Consider the following 22820-nt stretch of genomic DNA (forward strand, 5'->3'; position numbering starts at 1 on the left):
AAGTGTGTTTTGGAGGTATTTGGTGCACCTGCCTTTTACTGCTGAAAGCTATGGGATGCTTGGTGGCACATGGCAAAATGGTTCCAGCAAGGAAGAAACATCAGCAGACACCTTGTGCAACTCTTCCAGGCACATTGTACAGCCCAGTTTCCTCCAGACCCTGACCAGAACCGCATCTTTGGTAACTGGGCTTCCAGGGGGGCTGTGGGGAGTGCCTGTGGTGGTCCAAACCACCCAGAACTGCCTCTAACCACTTATTTTTGTATGAATGAGTCTTGCACAGTTGAACGTGTGCCTGTGAGTGCGTGCTGGCTTGTGTGCATGGAAAAAGGGGGATCAGCACAGCAGCAGTCAACACACCAAGCTGAATTACTGTCGAGTTCGTGCTCCAGCTGACGAAGAGGGAGCCCTTTTAAAAATCCTGACCTGTTTGTGGGTGCTGAAATTTTAAAATGTTTTTCTTCAGGAATGCCTGTGGTGATTTCTTAATTAAAACCTAGCGTGCCCATCCCTCTACTTTCAATCCGTAAGTGTACAAAAGGGAACAGCAGCTTGTTCTGCAGCATGAGGCTCTCTGCGTATGCTTGCTTTTCCCTGTTTCATCCGTGATCTTACTGACTTCTTTATCAGTATTTCCATACTGAATGTATTTTCCTTCCTCTTCATTCCTCGAAGAGTCAAATCTTGATGTCTTAAACAGTTACACCCCAAAATAGCAGAACCTTGGAGCCCCCCCAGCCCTGAGCCCCCCTGTGGTCTCCTCTCCCTAGCAGAGATGACAACGCTCAGCTGTCCTTGTAGGGATTCACAGATGAAAGCTGTCATTTATTAAAGCCATTTGGGGACTTGTGTGCAAGAGGGACATTCCTGAGCCGGGGAGCTGATGACAATGAGCCTGGAAGACTTCATTCCCATCTCAGCAAGGCTGTTTTCCCTTCCTGCCAGCACTGTAGCTGCTTGGCAGCGTGGAGGAACCTGCAGAGCTGACTCCGATGTTCTGTGGATGAGTTAGATAAACGAGCATCTTCCTGACAAGTGCTCTGGCTCTTATTAGAAGTGGGAAACTTGACTTAAAAATCATGTGTAGAATGTCCTACACACCCCAGGAAAAACTGGAAGGAACCTCAATGTCTTATCTCCCTTTGTAAAACAACCATTACTCTCGGTGTCTTTGGTGATGATGGTTGGTTGGCTGCCACTTACCCAACCGCTTCTGGGTTAAATGGCCCCAAACTGGCAGCATCATTGCTGTGCACCGTGTTTTGAACACAGAAGATACTTCAGTGAAGCAAACCCAGTAATTTCCACAGAACTGCAGTAAAACACCTCGTGTAGCTAATTATCTGGTTAGGTAACGTGGTAATATATATCTCATTCTTTAAAAGCCGAAATAGGTTAAACAGAAATGGAAGCTGCTTGTAAAAGCTGTAGATTGCTTTATATGCTAATCATTGTTAATTATTTAACACAGTGATTTCAGGAACGATTGCTCTGATCACAGCTGGGAGGATCGGAAAGATTTGAGTGTAAATACCTGTGTCCTCACTCCCTTTGCAAATTCTCTCAGTCTTGGTAAGTCTCGGGGACGGGGCTGGGAGTTCCCACAGTCAGGAAAGGTGAGTGATTTCACTAGCAGATCTGAGATTATCCATGCATTCCACCCAGTTTCCTGCCAGAGCCGTGGTGCTTTGGCACGAGGATTTGGTGAGGTTTTCTGCAGAGGCAGGCAAGCTGCTGCTGGCTGGAGGGATCCGTGCTGAGTGGTGCGGCACAGCCGCTGTCCCAGGGCACTGGGTGCGCCCTGGTTGTGTGAAGGTAGGAAAAGGTCTGGGATCCTCTCTTATAATCCCAGACTGTCAGCTTTGAAAGCATGGTGGAGAGGCAAATCACAAGGGATTCCCTCCTGGCCCCCAGTTTTGCAGATCCCAAGGTGAAGGAAGCAGGCGGGAGGGAGGGAGCCCAGCTGCTCACGTCCACAGCAGCTGGGACAGGCTGGCACCCGAGCAGCTGCGTGGTGGGTCCTGGTGAAAAGCACGCTGCTTTGTGAGGAGAAATGTCGAGTTTCCAACGCGAGTACACTGGGAATTGGGAGAAACAAGCCTTTCTGTGTAAAAAGGGGCAAACTCTGCAGGGAGTGGGAACGCTCTCAATCACTGCACGCAAGCCAGGAATTTCCCAGTGCAGCCCTACATGGTGTTCTTTCACCAGCTAAGCTTAGGGCTAAAGCAAAGTCTGGAGGAAGATGCTGTGGATGAGCCAAAGTTGGATTTTTTTTCTTTTTTTTTCTTGTTTAAAATGCATTGGTAAGGATGAAGATATGGGTTGCTCTCAGACTATTGCCGTTGTGTGATGGAAGGCAAACCAGAGTGACCTTTCCAAAGGAGTGCAAACCAGATGAGTTCAGAACTTGGGGTCCTGGGATTCATTTGAAGATCTTACCTGGAATTGAAAAGGGGTGAAAAATCAAGACGTTTCATTAAAACAACATGCTAAGCTTTACTATTTGCTCCTCGAGGGTGGTGGAGGGGAAAAGTTCCTGCAAGTTTGAAGTGCATGAAACCGGACCCATTGCTCACCCAGCAATGGGAATATCAGGAGGCATCTCCATCCCTGTACTTCTCGCCAGCAGGGGAACTGCTGATGGAGGAAGTGCTGCCAAGCAGCAGTGCTGGGACCTTTGTTAGTGATGCATGATTGCTCTTGCCAGGCTCTGCAGCCCAGGCTCGCTTTATTTGCTCTCACAGGTGAAAAATCCCACTCTCTAGGAGGTGAGACTTGCTTAGTGAGCTGCAGACTTCTCCAGCACCTTTCCATAGAGTAGTTTTCGGCAAGTGACCCAAAGTGAAAGCAGTCCTGGGAGTGGGGGAGCTTGCGTTTTATTTTTGCTGGCTTTTCAGAGGTGTTTTCAGTCACCCATGGTTCTGGGTTTTGCTTCTAGTTTCAGCTGGGGAAGCTGTGCTCTTATGTGTGAATGCTGGGGTGTGACAGATTGTAATTGTCTGTGTTTGTTAAAATAGTTGGATGTTTTTTCCACCAGCAGTCTGTGACCCAAGGTGGTATTTTGCACCTCACTATCCACTTCCCACTGCCTTTCACGAGCATCAGCAGCCTCAGCCTTGACTCCTGTGTGTTTCTTCCATTTGTTTGTTCCCTCCCCTATTACCTGTAGCCAGCTGCCAGGACTAATTACACTGTCCTCACAGCCCCCCAGGGAGGCAGAGTTGGTGTCTGCGTGTTACAGTGCATAAATCAAGTTTGCATTTCTTCACCTTTTCTCATGGTCTAGTTTTTCCCTCATTTCCTTTTAATGAGACCATGGAGAATAGTGCGTTGTGCTATTGCCTTTGCCAATACTTAATTGTATTTGGCTTTACGGTGTCAGCCATGGCCTCGAAAGCTCTGTACAGATACCATCAAATTCACATCATCAGTGAAGAGGGATCTGTAACACCTTCCAACAAGGCGAGCAAGAAATGTTTGAAACACTTTTCAAAATGCTGAAGCTGCGTGCCTTCCTGCCCTCTAGCTCTTCAGCGTGCAAGATTTACCACTAAGAAAGAGATGAAAGTTTTCTTATTTGGTCTTCTCATGTCTTTGTTCAAAGCTGAAAAGCTAAAAAAATGGGAAAAAAATAACAGGAGAGACAACTTCCACTGTCATTCTATTGCATTCAGTGATTAATGGGGTAACAAGGCAGAGATTTAATATTTCAGCTTGAGTTCAATAAAAATACTGTATATTTTCTGCCTAAAAGTAAGAATGCTTAGTGGGATTCTTTTTAACATAAAATAACCTTCTTTGCAAGCTGTTATGCTGAAGAAACACTATATCTTAAACTAAAATCAGCTCTACTTACTGGGTACCCTCCTCTCAAATACTTGCTCCAAGATCTTTCAGCCCCCTTGGATGCTCACTCTGTTTGCTTACAGCTATCTGCAGCGAATGCACTTCGTTATAGTCTTACATAGGCCACAATTCTTGTCGAAGCTCATTCTAAAAATAAGTGTTGAACACTTAGCAGTGTGTAGAATTCTTGTTTTAAGCTGTGACTCCAAATGCTCCTTGGTTTACCACCAGAATGACAGGCATTTCGGCACATTCATGTGTTTTTCCCCTCGAAGCAAGTGCCCTTAAAAGGCTGTCTTAAACAGAAATAGCTGTGTGTTCACTAAAGGTAGTATTGCAGAAAAAAAAATAATTAATTGTTGTGCTTTGGATGGAAACTAACAGCAAAAACCAGTTGTCAGTCTTCTGCAATTTGTTATAATATGCTGGACCATGCAAGGTGCCAAATCGATGCGCATTCCCTATAGAAGTGTTTCTACTTGGTTAACCAGGTTAAACCACTTAGCTCTTATTTTATTATCTCATTAGCCATCAAAACAACATGTTTTAGGGTTCCAAATCAATGTAGATACATGGACAGCCCTTGAAAATTGCCAGAATCCCCTGGACTCCACTAATTCTAATTGAAGTTGGCACAAATTTGAAATGCAGGCAGCGATAAGCTGTTCTGAGTCTTGGAGCACTGTGGAGCAGAATGTGAAATGCTTATTATATGAGGTTATTTGATCAGATTTAACCATTTTGGGACAAAGATAATTTTGCTGGGGACCTAAAAAGTGGGTCAAGATGATTATGTGCATTCCTCTACAAACCAGCATGAGGTGCAAGAGCAATTGTACATGAACTTGGGGTGCCAAGAAGCAGACCTTGTGCACGGCTCATGGAATTGATCACTCGAGTCCTTTCAGCCTTTAGTTTTCTATGAAATGTAAATAAATTTTGTACATTTTGTAAATGTAGGGTTGGTTGTGCAGGCTTTTGGCAGACTTTGCAGGCGATTGTAGCCCCCCAGTCATCATCCCCACTCCTCCTCCTCTTCTTCCCCCTCTCCATCCCTGATCGTTGTCTCCATTTCTCCAGTCCTGTAGACGTGATACAATAAACTCTTCCAGAATTCCTCCTCCCTTTGTTGCTGTTTGCTACTGCCTCATTTATATTATGAGTGTACTGATTGTGTTTTCTGCTTTCAGAGATTTACGTTTCAACCACATCAAGGAGATACGACCTGGAGCCTTCAGGAGACTGAAGAACCTCAATACTCTGTAAGTCCCACTCAGTGATCCTGCAGTGAGCTTATTTATTTATTACATTAGTGCTATCATAGTTTAAGGATGGCCTTGGTCTTAGTTATTTCAGCCGATTTGCCCATACCCAGTTAAAGCTTTAAAATTCTCTCTGTTCTACCCTGGATCACATGTCTTACAATTTTTAATTAAATGAGCAATTTAATAACTTTCATTTTGGTAGTTAATCTGTCTTTAAAAAAAGAAGAATTTTGTGCATGCTCTTACTGCCTGAGGATGTTTCAGCAGGTATGACTGGAGCAGCCCATAATGGCCTGGATAGCAGAGGGATGCATTAAAAGTGTCTTTCTTTCCATGGCTGCCTCAAATGTTTCCTGAAGTGAGCGTGTCCTTACAAATGCCAGTCTGTCACTGTGTTTTGCCATAGAATAAATACCTACCCCTAACCTACTGCAGATAGGGATGGGATTAGAAGGCAGTTCCTTGAGCCTTGCATCCCAACCAGGGCAGGCATGCTCACGTCAGTCTGCTACAATACTTTACTAATGAATTTCTTGCTCTGCTCAAAGGAAATAATGGGAGCCTTTGCTGCTTCTTGCTGCCTTAAGGCTGAGGGTTTGAAGATAGATATGAGTACGTCTGCACTGTGTAGCCAAGACATTGAAAACAAACCAGCCCCCAAATCAGAAACAGAAGCTGTGTCAGCACAGCACTGTGCTGGATGTAATTGGCCTGGTGAGGCTCAGATCTGATTATTCAAGCTGTTACATGGCGCTAACAGCTATAGGATTTCTAGGTTCAAGCTCTTTGTGAGGCAAACCAGCTAGTCTGAGAGTCTGCACTGCATGACAGACGCATTCATATTTCCTGGATTCAGACATTTGTGGCCCCAAAAAGCAAGAGAAAGTCCAGATTATTTTTTCTCTGTCTGACCTTGAAAGATCTGAAGTCCCTGATCCAGTAAAGATGTCAGTGCTGAAAGAAGGCAAACCCAGAAAATAAGAAGTTCAGTCAGTTGTAAGAAGTTGTAGAAAGAGTAGCAATGGAGGAGTAATTTGTCATAGAGAGCTGTTTAAAAGCTGTATTTTAAAAATCAGAGTTTGCTAAAGTTTGTTCCACTGTGCACAGGGGACTGATTGGCCAAACCAGCAGCACAACAGCTAGTTTGAGCTGAACCTTGGGGAAACCAAGGAGCCTGGCAGGCTTTCACAGGAGAAATGCTTCACGTAATGAGTTCTGTAAGAGATGCCAGGTGCTGTCCTCACAGTGCTTAAATGTAGACAGGTCCCTGGCACGTGCAAGACTTCTGCTTCTTTCTTCCTGACTCCTGCCACTTTGCTAGATGGGGATATGCAGCCTAGCTGAGAAAGAAAGACCCATCTCTCGGTAACATCTGTATGCTCCATGACTTAGTCCTGTGTTTTTGGTTACTGCTTACACGTGTTCCTGGGAAGGGACCTCCAGGGCAGGAATTCCATGAACTGATACTGAAGGAAATAGGTGTGAATATGCACCTACCATCCCTAATCTCAGCATTATAGATGCCAGGGCAGTAAGAGGGATGTGTTTTGCACAGATGGTGGACAGGCTCTCATGCTTTCCCTAAACAGCATCCTACAGCTGTCCCCAGAGCCAGAATACTGGGTTGGCTAAAAAACACTGCCCTAAGAAAATACGGCATTTTTATATTTCAGTTTTAAAATTCAACTTTTTTTTACAAATGAAACCTTTCCATTTAGATAGTTCATTTACTTTGTTTTATTTCCTGCTTTGGCCAGCAAGCTGGAAGAATCGGTTATTCTCATGCTCGCAGGAGTTATCAGGTTCCCCACAGGTGGGAGTTAACGGAATGGAAGTCAGACCTCACGTTCCTCGGGCAAGGTTCTCTCCAGGAACTTTGGTTTCTCCAATTCCCATATCAGAACCGACAAGAGCCAAAGAATTTGCTGATGTTTCCTAGACAGTAACCTTTTGGCTCAGGACTTGCACAGGTTTTCAAGTGATAAAGAGAATAAATCCTTAAAAATCCCAGAGAGAAGTGCTGGGGAAGTTTGGCCAGAGTATTTGAAGCACGTGGTTTAGAGGACAGAGCAGCTCAGGTTCCGTATGCAGGAACTCTGAGATTGCCTCTATCTGCCGTGGGATTTACAGAATAAAGTTCCTTAACCAAGTAAAAGCTTTTAAATGAGCCTTTTCCTGAAATCCTTTGGCCTGGCAGAGGAAGGGCAGCAGAGCCTGGTGCAGTTTCTGTTTTGCATCTCCTTTTGGGCAGGATGGCTGTAAAATATCCAAGTTTGACAGTTTATAAACCACCCTGATAAGGAAGCCTTTGTACTCTGCATTTGGAGGGAGAGGTGCAGAGAGGTGGGCTGAGAGAAGAGGAGCCTTTCCTGAACGTCCCGTGGAGCTTTTAAACATCCTGGGTAAAGTTCAAACCTTCCCCTGGCTCTTCTCTCTTCTTTCCTCTCCCTGGTGCAGGGGATTTGATAAATTACAGAGCACTACTGAAATTAAAAACAGGAGCTCTGTTTGTCTGTGGAGGAGCAACAGTCATTACATGCTCCTGCCTTTGGGCTCCTGGTGCACCACAAGAGGTAATAAGCATTTATTACAAGCAAGCACTGAGAGCTTGCTTGTTGGCTGTCCACAACGTCGCGTGCACCAATTTTTTCGGGCAAAAAGTCTTAAATCTGTGAGGTTTTCTCATCCAGTCCTATCCCTTCGCATGTAGCTGCTGGTCCCAGAATCTCCTTTGTGTATTTTTAAGCCGTTACTATGTCACCGTAGTAAAAAATGTAGAGCAGCAGGGAGCAGGAAGGAAAAAAAAAAAAACCTCTTGTATGCCATCCACAGAGTGCCAGCAGCTTTGCAGCAGCTGTTTTGCTCGAGTTGGCCGACGCCGGCCTCATTGCTTAACCCAGCATTAGCTCACAGCAGGTGCCGGGCCCTGGCAGAGAGCAAACACGTTGCAAGCCCGTGGTGAGAGGCAGTGTCTCATTGCTTCCCGGTCTTTGCTCCTTTAGCTCATCTCTGGGTGGGGATGGATGACAACACCGCTGTGTTACGGCCCTCCTGTGTGCTCCCCAGGAGGCCAGCACCCTGCCGTGTTGACCCAACTGGGCGATTGCTGTTTTCACACCAGTGCCATCACAGCCCAGTAGTTGCTGCCATTTGTCCCTCCAGCTTATAGAAACCTCGAGCCCTGAGACCAAAGCAGTACTTATTAACTTCCCCAGTAGGTTTCTTTGTCCTCCTGCCCATGTCATGGGCACCCAAGCGAACAGGGGCTGAGAGGAGACCGCGTACTTCTGCCCGTGTCCTTGTTCTGTCCATGTCCTCGCTCACATCGTGTTTCTCTTTCCGCCTTAAGTTACCTGTTTTCACACTTGTCTGTCTCTGTGAGTGCTTTGAAAACTATTTAGGAAGCATTATGTGGAACAAAAAGCACTTCTGGTGAGCTCTGCAGCTCTCCTTTAGGTGCTGCTTTCAGGGACAGTGTGCAGGCCGCCTCGGATCCTCTGGTGGCTCCTCAGAGAACGTGTCCCTGTGAGCAGGAGGGGATGTTAGAGCCTGATGGATCCTGAAATAAAGGTTTCTCTCTCACATATGGGAAATGGCTATTCCAAATCATCCTGTCAGCAAGGGAGAACGCACGGCTGAACATTAAACTAACTTTTTCTCCCCCTTTAAATGCGCTACGTGATGACTTCTGGTAACGGCGTGAGGGAAAAAAAGGAGCTGCTATGTCACGCCGACTGCAGCATGTCGTTTGTCAAAGGAAAGGAGGAAAGGGAACATGTTTTGGGTATGAACACCGGCCTGTCACATCATCTAATACATTCTTCAAAATAGAAAAACGACTCGGTGAATGCAACTTAAGGCTGCGCTTGGCAACCTGGAGGCAGGGTGGGGATGGAAGAGGGAGGGACGGTCAGAGAATAAATGAAACTCGGTGGGAAATGCTCTCTTAGAGGATATGGGCCAGCCTGTGTGGGGCTGGTGTTGTATCCCAAGCCTCCCAGAAGAATTTTCAGGAATAAAACCTGTATGGTTGAGTCCGCCTGTTCGTTCTGAGCCAAATTCGCCAGCTGTCCTGGAGGGGAGCACCACACCAGTTTGCTATCTGTTGGTAAGCTCCAGGAAACATACTGCTGATATTTTTAATCGAGCTCATTTTGCAACGGGGTGTGCTTGAGACATACATCAATAATGATCTTTCCAGCTTCTGTCTGCCAAAGCGTTTATTCCCAGCAGATCCGGTTAGCGGTAGGACTTAGCTTTCAATTCTCTGCAACTTAAACGGGTAATTGGGCATTTTGCTATTGATTGCAGCTGGGATCCGTATCCAGGTCATGCAAATCGTGGCCAGGATTTCGCACACTTCTTCGCTTGGGTGAACTGCACAGGAGTCAAGGAACAGACAGCTGTCCACAAGCCATCTGAAGTCTTTCTAGGATCCAGATGTGCTGTCTTGACTATGCATTTCCCTGAAAGTAGCTCTTTGGAATATGTACAGTATGAGGGACTTCATAAATTATCTCAGTTTTGAGTGTATTCCAGGACATATCCGTCTGTTACAATAGGGAATCCTGAGACAGGAAACAGAGATGGCTCCTTCCATACGCTTTTTAACCTTTAATCAGGCAATGAACAATTTAAGTATCAGGCCATGAGATGAGAGGCCTGCACGGTGAGTGCTCTTTGAACTTCCAGAGTTCCTCTTGTTTGGCTTGGATCGCCGATTCTGCCCCCTTTTAACTGCCCTAAACAGCAGAGACACCGAAATGGACTCAATGAATGTTTTTCAATAGCACCAAAATTCAGCCAGTCGACAAGCTGCGATTTAAAATCTCCCTGGGTTTCAGTCCAGGTCTAAACTCTCTGCATTAAAGGGTCTGTGTTAAAGGGTCAGCCAAGGATCCCAGCCCATGGTGGTGCAGGGGGGGCTCCTCAGCCCATCAGCATGCCCCTGCCCCAGGGGTCTGCTTGCTGGTAGCCCTCTTGTGTCCTCTGTGAGTCAAGCTGTTGATGCCAGCCGCGTGGCAGGGGACAAGTGCCTGCATCCAGGGGAGTGATGTCCCAGCTGGCACCTGTTTATCAGCCTATCCAGCATCCTCAGAAGTGGGGCCAAGGATCAGATAGCAGAGAACAAGCCACTTCCTTTCACCCCTGGCTGAAGATGAAAGTGTGCTGATAGAGGGCAGGGAAGGAAGCGTGCGCCGCTGGTGCCTGTGTTGTCTTTGTCCTGTGGGTAAATAGACAAAAGTCCTCTCCTGCACTGCTCTCAAGCAGTCCTCGGGTGTTCGATCATCAAACAAACCTTGGGGTTGCTTTTCAGGGGCTGGATTTCCACTCAGCATATCTGGCTGTCAAAGCACGAGAGCGTGTTCCAAGGGCTTGACATCATTTTTGCATCCTTATGAGCGAAATCGGGTTTTTTAGCCTCAGTCGTGTGTGTTGAGCCATTGCTCGCAGCTGTGCAGGAACTTGCCAGCATCCTTCTGCCTTAACCTCTTCAGGCTGCTTGTCCACGCTGCTGCTATGTGCAGCTTGGAAGTGGCACCTGAATGGTGGCAGAACAGGTAATCAAAAGAGGATAGTGAGATTTTTCTCAAATCTTTATTGCTTTGGCTTCCAAAAATGTGTGTTTTTTTTTTTGTTTTGTTTTTTTGTTTTGTTTTTTTCCTCTCCCCTTCACTCAAGTACCATCTGTGCTTTTTGCACCTTTAATGTAATTCCTCACCTGAGGACAAGCTGGTGGAGGGCTGGCGCAGCTCAGGTGCCTTGTGAAGCTGCCGTAACACATCTGTGTTTCTGAGATCTTTCATCCTTGCATCCCTGGGGCATTCGATTGTATCTTCATCTTCTTTTCCCACGTGTTTTTGCCATTTTTCCCCACCTCTTTGTCTTTTCTCTCTATCCTTTACCTGCACAGATGTTGCTCCCAGGAAGGGACCTTTGCCAGAGGCTCTCTGACGTGCTGTCTACCCGATTTTCTTCATCAAAGGGGGGGCAGAAAATTGGGCTTTCTGCTTGGAAACCACTGAACCGTCTTCCCATGTGCTGTCAGGTGGTGGATCATTTCTGAGGAACAGAGCTATCAGAAAAAAAGGAAAGAGAATGAACTTGTGAAATGAGCTCCATGGGCAGCCTGGCCTGGTTTTGTGTTGAATTTGACCTGATACTGTAGGGTCTGGCTGCTTACAAGGGGAAGAGCAGTTTTTCCTAGAAAAACAGATCTTTGACATGCAGTCACAGCTCTTCTCTGTCCACATCTCCATTTAAGAACTTAAAAATAAGCATAGCCATTGAGATCCTTAATCCTAGCTACGAAATCCACCAGTGGCCACCGTGAGGTTTGTCGGATCCAATACCATGGGGAAAGACCCCAATAAGTGCGGTTCAACAGCCACAGAGAATAGCGAACCCTCATCCATTCAAGAGCTATTTGTAAGTGATTTATTTAGTTTTCTCAGCCTTGGGCTTGGCAGTGGTCGCAGAGCAGATTTCTGTAGGGTTCGGCCGTGTGGTCACTGCTGTTGCACCCAGCGTCGCTCTTACAAGGACGGGCTGCTCTCTGCTCCTTGGCACAGGCTCGCATTTGCATGCACAGTCATGGTAACGAAACACACAAGTCAGAGGCTGCCTGCCAATGCGATGTTGTCCATAGGTTTTGTATTAAAATCTGGCACGAGGCTCTCCAGATTGAAAGAGGCTGTTTCTGACTAGCTGTGGGACTCAGATCTATATCATTTATTTATTTTTCCTGTGTACATATTTGTATACAAAGAGATTAAAACAATGCCTTACCATTTAATGACTCTTATAACCGATGAAGTAGCGTTTTGAACTGCTTTTGTGCAGTTAAAACCTGGTTCTGCATGCCCCTGCTCACACATTAACACAACCATGCATCCCCAAAAACCTTCAGTAATTGTACAAAAATGGCAGCAATTATTTAATTTGTCTCTTCTCTCTGCTTTCGGCTGCCCGTCTCCCTTCTCCTCACTCTTTTCCTGGCCAAAATTGTAACTTTTGGGTGAAAGCCACCGTGACAAAAGGTAAGGAAATGTTTTTGAGCGTTCCTTACTGGAATGCACCTCTGGGCAAAAAATGTTCTTATTGACTTAACTGTTGTGAGCATCCTGACTTCAGGCTGATAGCCCCTTTAGATTTAAATTCTATGAAACCTGTGGATTAAGGATTTTTCAGTGGATTAAGGATTAAGGAAACCTGTGGATTAAGGATTTTCTAGTTTTCAGGAGTACAAATGCCGTGAGTCTCTCATGCTGAATTCACCAGCTCTGTTTTTTCTGTCTTGATTTGAACAGGCTGCTGAACAACAACCTGATAAAACACATTGTGAGAAGATCCTTTGAAGATCTGGAGAACCTGAAATACCTGTGAGTTGCTGTCTCGGTAGTTTCTTAACCTCTTGCAAATTGAACAGCCCACTCCCAACGTTGTCCAGTGAACTTTCTGTGCTCAGAATTTCTGGATGCTGATGTTGCAGATGTAAAACATTGCCCTTGAATCCAATCAGAAAGCTCTGCTTTGGCTTCCTGTGTCTCTTAAAATATGACTGCTGAACGGGTTGTCCTAATGCTTTTTTCTTTCTCTCCTCTTGAAAGCTACCTTTATAAAAACGAAATTCAGAGTATCCAGCAGCATGCCTTCAAAGGACTCCGCTCTCTGGAGCAGCTGTAAGTACAGACGAGTGCTCTTTGTCGCTTGAGTTTGTTGTGCAGAAGAGCCAAGCTGTTGGCTTGTCTAATCCCAAAGCTGAATTGCTGTGTACCAGCCACTTAGGAAGGAGTAGGATGAGGCTTCTGCTGTTTTGAGGTCCAACTTTGCAACACTGCACTGGCTTCACTTGGAAACAGCTGGTCCCAGTAGTGATTTGAGGTAGTTAATACCAAGGGCTCTTCCTACTGATGTCCCGTATGTTTTCTCCTGACCCTAAGCCTCTGGAGCATAAGAAGAGCCCAGCTGTGCTTTTAATTCCCTCTATGTCCAAAGAACTTCCAATGGGAGGAAACCAGGGATGTGTAGGATGGCTTGAAACAGGAGGCAGCTGGCCTGCTGTGTTTATGTCTGCTGGGACTTCTGGAGCAGTGTAGGGTCTGGCCGTTCTCCTGAACTGCCGGTGCTGGTTCAGTTTCTCTCTTATCCAAACCTTTGCTGAAAGCGAATGGATGAAGTGCAAGCTGAGAGCTGGGATGGGGTATTTATGCAAGCCACCAGGGTGGTGGTGTTTGCATGCGCTAAATCATCTGGACATTGCGATGGGGAGAAGAAAAGATGGAGGTAAACCAAGTAATGACCTTCCCTCCAGGCTGTGAGGCTCTCTGGGATGAAAGGAGCCTCATGAGTTTTCCTGGCAGCTGGAGCCTCTCACAGTGACATTCCTGCATCCTTAATTGCTCCCCTTCTGTGTATTGCAAATCCACGCTGTTTATTCTGTCAAAGAGGTTTTGTTTTTTGACCGTTCGGGCTCCATGCTAAAGGTGAGATGGCAAGACTGAGGTCTGACTCTTCTAACGGGGCTTGCTGAACTGGGGTTGGATTTTTCATGTCAGGTGTCATGATATATGACGTGCGTGTGGGTGAATTTGTGTGCACTGGAAAGAATGCGAGCATAGGTATTTGAAATACAGCAATTATTTACATCACTGGAGAACAGGGAGCAAAGGTGAAACCACTAATTCATGGATTGTCCCAAATGGCAGAGTTTATGGGGCTGGAATGCAGCTAACAATTTTGCTGTAAAAAGAATAGGATCCAGCTTGTTCTCTAGGCTGACAGCAGAAGTGGATGGGGGATAGCTGCAAGCTATAGGTACTGTAGGTATTATAGCTGTAGGGCATTACAGGCAAGCTTAACAACGGGTGTGCTGCCATCCTTGTGTATGGTATGCTTTTTCCATCAGCCAGCTCAGCAGTGATTCCTGGGAGAAAACGGGAAGCAGAGACGGGCTCAGCTGTGCTCAGGGAGATGATGCTGGCCTCGGTGATATTTTAACAATGAGCGTTCCAGACTTGATGTCACAAATAAAAGAAAAAAAAAAAAAAACACAACAAAACCACAAAAACAACAAACAACCCTTGGAAAGGCCCATCTGTTTCCAATCTCGAAGGCAGGCATGGTTCCAAAAGAATTAGCTTTGCTCAAATCCTACCCCGTGTTCCTGTACCCCACAAGCCAGCTTTTCAAGGAAAGTATAGCCCGATTGATGGACAATATCAGATGCTTTCCTCAAAGGCCAAAGCAGTGACAGCAGACATCTGAGACTTATTACAGCACATGCGTTTCCCTCTCCCTGCTCTTGCCCTCCACTGCAGGATCTGAGTCACCGTGCCTGTTTTGTGCTCTGATAGCGATCCATTTATTGTGAATCCTTCCATTACAAATCAAACAGCCATGCGGAGGCTTAGGCAATTATTTCTCATCCCAGGCAGCTACAATAGCAGCGAGTATTTGTAGACCCACGATTAATCAGTGTCTGCTGGAGAATGTATGCTTTTGTGTAAAAATTGGGGAAGAATTTGGGCAACTTGGAAACTGCCCTGAGATGCGTTTAAAGGTCAGGAACAGGTTGGTTATGTCAGTGCACACCACAGCTAACGGGAGCAGGGGATGTCAGGTTCCTTGCTGTGGTGCTGCAGACCCCAGATTTGTTTTGCTGATGGCAAGGGGTAACTTGGGGCAGTGCAGGAGGTCTCCTGGAGCTCTGCTGATGGAGCAGCAGGTTGGTTGCATGAGCAATAGCAGGGCTGTTCACATTAATGTACCATTTAGATGATGGTGTTCTAGCTGACTGCATTATCTCTGTCTTTGGAGGCTGTTTTCCTTCCACAGAAACAGAATAGCCCGATGACAGCAGTACCTAAATGTTCCTGCTCTTGTTTCTTGTTTCTGGGAGCCCCTACTAGCATCACAAACAAACAAAGGCTGGAAGAAGCCTCTGGATGCCTCTAGCCCAACCTCCAGCTCCAAGCAGGACCGACTTCAAAGTTTTATCAGAATGCTCAGGGCCTTTTTCTAAATATTAATTCTTGGAAAATTCATGATCCCTCTCAGAAACGTTTAAATTTCTAGGCTGGGGACAAGTGCTTCATAGTATGGCTATTTCGTCTCAGTGATCCAAGGCTGTGCAGGGGGATGTCGAGGCATTAGGAGCAAGGCAGGGAAAGTTCTTGGATGGTGGTTGGATGGGGAACAGCTGCTGCAGGCTCTTCATGAGTTTCATTCTTTCACAGTTTAAGGGAAGAGCAAATCTGATCTCCCCAGTGCGTGTTACAGTTTATTCAGAGAGAGTAAACAATTGACAGCACAGGGAGAAGCCAGTGTTGGCTACTATTTTTGCATGTGAAAATTGAAGATACTAAAGAGAATACTGAGATGTGTGGTGAGTGATTATCTTTTAAATTGTGATCCTTAACCCTGTCCCTTGTGCTTTTCTGTGTGACAGCTACCTGCACTTCAACAACCTGGAAACCCTGGAGTCAGAGACTTTTAGCGACCTGCCTAAACTTGAAAGGCTGTAAGTAAAGATGTGACTTTCCTTGTGAGTAAGTGGGGGAGAAGACAGGTAAAAAAAACAACCTTCATTTTGTTTAACAGTGATGTTTTTGTAGCATGAAGCAAAGTGCAGTGATCTCCAAAAAGGAAAGAAGTATGGAGAGAAGCATCCTTAAAGAATCAGATTTTGTCTACTTGAGAAACAGGATGGTTACTGAAACTATGTGGGAATTTCTCACCTTGTTTAATGTTCGCATTTCCATCTAAGTAGGAGTAAATCTAGAGAAAGTCAACCTTATTCCACTTGTAAGGTCAACTTAAGTCATTGTTGGGCAGTGTATACAAAAAAGGAGATGGAAAAGGAACAAAGTCATAAGAATGTCCGACAAGAAAAACATGCATCCTTCTTGAAAGCATTAGGAAACTAAGTCCCGTGTCCCCTGCTCCCCAGCATTGCTTGTAGTAAAAATATACCCACCAGGAAAAAGGCTCACGTGGTGGTTCCCACTCCATGGTGAAACCAACAGACCCTTCTGTGCTGCATGCAAACATGCATTACACCCGTACTTACTAGGCAAACAAAACCGAGGGATCCAAACAACACCCTTAGAAAAATTCAGACCTGGATCAGTACGCTGTGGCTGATCTCAGTCTCTGTATTTGATCCAACAAAAATTCCGAATTTAAGTTTCAGAGGAAGGTTTGTCAACATCCAGGCTGTGCAGCTAGGCTGAACCCCCCTGTACATGTGTGTCTGCAGACAGTTGCACTCAACTCACACTGCTTTTGTATTGCTTTCCTGGTCCACCATCTACTAAAATTACTTCTCTGTAGTCAGTGGTCTTTTGAGAGTATTAGACGTAACTGACATAACTAAATTTCCTCCATTAAGGGAATGGAGAGTTAATTATTCCATCCTGCTCCCCCCTGCTGTGTTTCAGTGCAGTTTTTTTTCCAAGAACTCTCTTATCTACATGCTAAGAACCTGGAAGTGAGAAGTTGCTTTGGCTTCGTTCAGAGTAAACCCAGGTTTGGCTGCTGCTGTCTGAATTAGATTTACTCATGGATTTGGGTCTATAACTACACTGAGTTGTCTACTGGAGCCTTACTTCAACAGCTGCCCCTGTAAACTCCCATATCTTCTGCAGGGGGGAAAGGTCTCTTGTAAACTGGAGCTGACCATGGCACAGAAAGCACAGGGTGGGTCCAGCCTGCAGGGATTTTGTGCCCTTTCTCCTCCCTTTGCACAGCAAAAAGCAGATTAACTTTGAGGTTCCAGTTTAAATCTGTTACATCACATCTTGAGTCACCATTTCCAGTACACACCCGCTCTCCGCTTCGGTGTATTGCATTGCGTTCTCACATGAAAAAAATCCCCATAGCTCATGGAAACAAACACAGTCAATTTAGAACTCCGAGCTCCATTTTGGTGAGCAACCTTTGTACTTCAGCTGAGTTCTGACCTGGGTTGTTATCATCCGTGTAGTGCAAATACTGAATAATGTTTTGGCATGGGTTCTTCCATTGCAGATTCTTGCACAACAACAAAATTTCCAGGATTCATCCAGGGACATTCTCTCAACTGGAATCCCTCAAACGACTGTAAGTAAAAAACATTGCCTGCAAAGAGCAATTGTTTATCTTCGATCAGACGGCCAGGATCTGAGGAAAAATGTGCCTGGTTGGCAAAGCCTTTAGTTGTTGCACTTCTAAGGCCACTGTGAAGTTTATAAAACAGTTTTGGTTGGACGCAAGAGCTGATTTAACCAGTTAGGAGTTGCTTCATGCTGGTGTCTAATTAAAGTCTAACTGGAAGCTTACAGATCAATAACACTGCAGGAACGAATGTTCCTGGAAAGTCATCCCAACCCTCTGCTGTCCTACGTGCTTTAAACTATAAAAAAAATATGCAAAAATGTGGAAGTCCAGGCCACGGATCGTGTCTTAGATCAGTATCCTAACACAGGAGGAAAAATCATAGCTGTAAAAGAAAAGAAAAAGGCCGTTTTGCTCAGAAGGGTACCACAGTGCATGATTCTCACCCCATGAAGGAATGCCCTGCTATGTTATTCCCATGTAACCTGTCTCTTATTCTTATTTTTTTGCTTGCTTATATCTCCTAGTGCTTAGCTTTGTTTGGTGTTTTATGATGTTTGGAAATGATGCATTTCCAACGGGGGGGAAGGAGGGAAGCAAAACCTGAAGAATTTGGGGGTTCTGCCATGATTTTATACTGCAAGAAAATCATGTGCTTCTCCCCACAGTGCTCTGTGATTTCTGCAAGCGGGTAAAATGCTTCGTATATTTTTAACAGAGAACAACTTTTGTCTGTGTGGGTCAGAGAAAAAGGCACGGTGTCTATAAAGTGCTGTATCATGGCCTTGTGCGAAATCTCACCTTCTCAAATGTTTGTCCATTAAGCCATTAGGCCTTTCTCCCGTGTCTTTTTAGATGGCTAAGGCTCGTATACTGTAAAACTGTCAGTGGGGAAGGAGGCATAAGCTAATCTCCCTACAGCCTCCTTTATCTGTGCGCACAGCACTGTACGGTGTAATGAGGTCAGTGGAAGGAAAAGCACCAGGAGGTCACCATTGCCCCCATTCGACATGGTTCAGGCATGTCTCACAGTAATAAAAGTCCTTACAGTTGTGCAGAAATGCTGCAACCTCTAACACCTGGTCACAGAAAAAGATCAGTCCCAAGCATGCTAAAATCAAGGGGTTCTTTGAGCTGATTTCAGTGCTCCAGCTAATGCTGAGGGAATTCCCGTGTGCTCATTTGAAAGCTTCACACCTTGCACTCCATATAATCTATGTTCTGCTTTGTGATCCTGCAAATAATCTGTGGAATTAGATTTTAGCTACCCTAGGGCAGCTGTCCTGGCCAACTAGGGCAGTTAGGTGCACAGCGTTACGGTTGCAGGCCAGGAGGAATATCCACATGTCACACGGTGATATCTGACCCAAGAGCACAGAAATCTCTAGCAGAGGCAGTGCTACCTGACAGAGTTAACAAAGGTTGAAATCTCCATCCTCTGAGAAATTTCAATATTTCATTTTAGCTCGTTAAATAGAATAATTGTCATTTAAAACTAGAATGACTGATAGACGACTGTGTTTCAAAAAAATCATTCTGACTTGGTTAAGAATTTAAGAGCTATGGGAATTCAACATTTCTGATTTTAATTTGGGATATAATCAAATGCAAGGAAGAACAGCCGAGTGGTCCTTCAGTCCAGGGCTATTCCATTCTCATGCCCAGGGGAGAGGCAGCAGGGACACAGGTGGGAGGCTGGGACTGAAATGTCTTCCCCTTGCTCTTGCAGGCGACTGGATTCCAACTCCTTGGTCTGTGACTGCGATTTGCTGTGGCTGGCCGAGCTGCTGAAGAAATACGCGGAGCAGGGCAGCATTCAGACAGCTGCAACCTGCGAGGCTCCTCGGGAGCTGCATGGCCGCTCCATCGTCACCTTGACAGCTCAGGAGTTCAACTGCGGTGAGCCCTGCAGCCACAGGGCTGGGCTCTGGGCTAGGAAATGCTTCCCCTGTCTCTTTCCCTTCCTCTTTTCCATCCCGGGATCCTGCTTTCTCTCTCCTGTCGCTGCCAAACCAGAAATGTCTCGCTGGGGTCAGGCTGGTTATCAGCGTAACGCGGGGAAAGTCAACAGTCGCGTGCATGTTGAAAGCCGCTCTGTTTTGTCTGGCGGTTGTTGTCTTGGTTTTTAGAAAGCGTAGGGCCAGCACAGGATCTGCTGCAGTCAGAGGCTAAACCAGAAATTGGGAAATCTTGTCCCGCGTTAGGCTGAATGGAGTTGGGAGCGCTGCAAGAGTCTCAGTGGCTCCAAACAGCTGCAAGCCCAAGTAAACACATGGTGGATGAATGGCCGGATGCTTTGCCTGTGGCAGTGTGTTGCGTTTGTTAATCTGTTATTCTTTAAATTTAGATAATTTCTCCATGAACTAATCCATTTTGAAACGAAAGGCTTTGTTCTGAAAAATGACAAAATTAAACATTTAGTGGAGAGAGAACGACAGAACGCTGACTTTGGTGTGCAAGCATCAGCAGGGCTTTAGCTGTGGATCCCCGATACTTCCCTGCAGCGGGCTTGCTTTGAGGTGTTGCCCCTCACCAGACACCAGCAGCCCCCCAGTACGTGCCAGTCCAGCTGTTTGTGTGGCCCTGCTGGGAGCCAGATGTGTGACATCAGCTGGGGCTTGAAGAAATTGAATTCTCCTGAATTCCACTTTTCTCCTACAATTTTATTTTATTTTTTTTTTTCCTCTTTGACCATGTTGCAGCTCCATTTAGGGCGCAGCTGTGCAAAGGGCTGAATTGGCACAAACAGGGCCCATAACTTCGAGGGGGTGGAAGGAACAAAAAGGGTCCAAGGGCAGCAGCTGGAACACGGGCTGGGACTTGTTGCAACGTGTGTGCTGCACCACGAGCTGTCCCTGCCGTGCACCCGGTGCCGTGGTACAGCCACGATGGAAATTTGTCCCGGTTCAGGCATGGGCGCACAGCGGGATGCCTGTCAAATTAGCCAGGGCACCTGGTGGGAAGATTTTGCTGGCATTAGGCTTTTACGCTGGTGTTGTGCCAGCTGGGGAAGACAAACGATGCATAATTCAGCATAAAGCCCTAATGATGCAGACAGCTGATATCTGAGTCAGTGTGGAGCCTGCTGGCATGGAGTTAACCCACCGCTTCGGAGCAGATGTGAGCCAGCAGTGCGGATTTGCACCGGGTCAGCATTTTGTATCATGGCTCGTGGTGGTTTTGGTCTCTCCCTGGAATCCTGGAGGCTGGCTACCAACTCGTGGACTTGCAGGCTAACGAATAAAGGCACCAGCCTTACACTGGACAAGTTAGCAGGTTCTCACTTAATTTTTTTTGAATAATCCACCTGGTTTTGCTGGTGAGTGTAGAGATTGTTAGATGAGAAAGTATTCTGCTGAAACACGATCGAGCACGTCAGACCATGGGCACGAATTCCTTCCTATTTTAGCACGTCCTTTCAGCCCGTTTGGCTCGCTGAGTGCTTGAGTGCATCTCAAAATGAAGCACGTAGTGAAAGGCTCAGCTGAATAGGGCTGGGACGATGAATTAGGGACATAATGAATGAAACCCTGTCAAAAGAGAAGTGGTGTGATTTGCGGAGAGCTGGCACCGTTCGGATGGAGCAGGCAGTTGCTGAGAGCAGCAGGATGCCAAGGGCAGAAAAACGACCCACGTGAGGGTGCTGCTGACTTACAGTGTCATTTGGGGGAGCCAGGAACCAAATTTTGGGGCAGCTGTAGTGATCCAGCATGCAGGCAGGTCTGGTTTCCTCCCAGTGCTGCCTTGGGCTTTGCAGGGAGCTGATCTTAGCAGCTGTTGATAATAAGAATGGCTACTGCGGTCCTCCAGGGCTTGAATAAATGATGCTCTTTTTTTCCCTGGCATCTTTAGTTTTGCTGTTCTTGATAAGAAGTCTTGGGCTGGTTTTGTGTTAAATGCCCGTGTGCCTGGGGCTCTGCTGGTGCCTCGTGCCCAGGGGCTGCAGGATGGGGCTGCAGGATGGGGCTGCAGGATGGTGTTTTCCCCCATCTGTTTGGACTGGAGGTGCTTTTGTGCTACTCTCGACTGGGTTATGTTAAAATGGTCTTTTGCAGAGAGGCCTCGCATAACCTCAGAGCCCCACGATGTCGACGTCCTCCTGGGAAACACGGTTTATTTCACGTGCAGGGCAGAAGGCAACCCGAAGCCTGCGATCATTTGGCTCCACAACAAGTAAGTCGCACGCAATGAGCCCTGGGGTAGCAAAGGTTTCTACCAGGCGCTGAGCTCCTCAGCCTGCAATTACAAAAGCTGTTTCATGCAACGTTAAAAACTAGAAATGAATATTCCATGGGTTGTATTTACCTTCCTTTTAACAGCGTTCTCTGATGACCGTGTAATCCAAGCTATCATCTGTATTTAAAACGTTTCATGTGGATTGTAGTGGATTCCAGGAGTTTATAACTTTCCCATAAACACACTCTGCAGACTGAAATTTAAAAAAAAAAAAAAAAAAAGGAGAAAGGTATTTTGTGTTGCTCTAAGCCACGATGCTTGCTTTTTCTCATTGAAGGCCCAGTGTGCTGGGAAAACGCTTTTCCATCAGAGGGAAAATTACCGTGCTCCTCCGAAAGACAAGACTTTGCAAAGCAGCCTGCAGATTAATGCTATATGCAGCAACGCTGAAAAAAATATATGGCTCTGCTAGATGCCAAAGCATTTCTGGGAAATGCTACACAATAAAATATTCTGTGCTCAAGCAGTTACCCACTGAGGAAGCGAAGTTACTTAGCTGCTTTACGAGCTTCTTGTCTGTGGGAGTCTGAATAGGGCCTGGTTATTAATAAAAATGATCAATGTATGCTTCTTCAGCTAATTCCCCACCAGGCAAAGTTTCAGCACGGAGCAAAAGTTTATGGCTGAGTGAAGTCCCCTGGAAGGAAGGTCTTGTTAGGGAAATGCTGGCAGGCTCCCAAAGATAGCATTGTAAGAGGGGTAATGATAATAAATGTTCCTCAAACGAGATACGACTGCAGCGAGGAGACATCGGGGGAATTAAATAAATGCCCAGCAAGCATATTAGTTTGCGTAGTGGATTCAGCTTTTGTCCTGGGGGGGAGAGAGGTCCCCTCTCCCTTTTCAATCATCCGCAGCTATCCAAGATTCCTTCACGTTGGGACAAATGGGATGCCGTGGTGGGACCTTCTGCCGTGGGCTGGGCTCCAGGAGTCACAGGTCACTGCAGAAAAAGGGAAGATGCTTCATAGCTTGTAGGTCTCAGACTGGAATCCGAGCCAGGGTAGGGTCCCGTTGAGACTTACTTGGAGGTTTTTGCCCCCTCCTGAGGCCCTTGAGCCCGCTCGAATAGAAATGGCTGCACACAATAACAATATGCATTCATTAGTATATTTGCACTTGGTAAATAATGAGAACAAGCTTCGCAGGCCTCGACGGCTGACAATAGCAGCGATGCTGTTGCTCAGGAACAGTGCGCTCTCCTGATGGGCCGTAAACGTCACACAGAATCCGTGGTGAGGGAGAAAGTCGCTCGCCCAGGGAGTGAATCAGAGCTGGAGCTGGAGTTCAGAGCTCTAAATCATAACTCTTGCTATAAACTTCATGAGGTCTCAGAGCAGTGCCAAGGAACGCCAATTTACTGCAGTGCGTGCAAAG

The 22820-nt window shown here is 46.2% G+C and overlaps 1 protein-coding gene across 1 annotated transcript in view; it reads left to right on the plus strand.

Moving 5' to 3' along the window:
• The window catches only part of LOC309884526 (peroxidasin homolog), a gene marked incomplete at its 5' end in the record, with an annotated part of 43585 nt that overhangs the window by 4380 nt on the left and 16385 nt on the right, over nucleotides 1-22820 (plus strand). Inside the window, 7 exons of the mRNA XM_082773580.1 lie at nucleotides 5037-5108; nucleotides 12422-12493; nucleotides 12722-12793; nucleotides 15562-15633; nucleotides 17142-17213; nucleotides 18937-19106; nucleotides 21263-21380. Coding sequence (XP_082629706.1) covers nucleotides 5037-5108; nucleotides 12422-12493; nucleotides 12722-12793; nucleotides 15562-15633; nucleotides 17142-17213; nucleotides 18937-19106; nucleotides 21263-21380 — 648 coding nt within the window. The remainder of the gene's footprint in view (nucleotides 1-5036; nucleotides 5109-12421; nucleotides 12494-12721; nucleotides 12794-15561; nucleotides 15634-17141; nucleotides 17214-18936; nucleotides 19107-21262; nucleotides 21381-22820) is intronic.

Source organism: Aythya marila (genome assembly GCF_965140915.1).
Source record: "Aythya marila genome assembly, chromosome: 16".
Classification (NCBI taxonomy): domain Eukaryota; kingdom Metazoa; phylum Chordata; class Aves; order Anseriformes; family Anatidae; genus Aythya; species Aythya marila.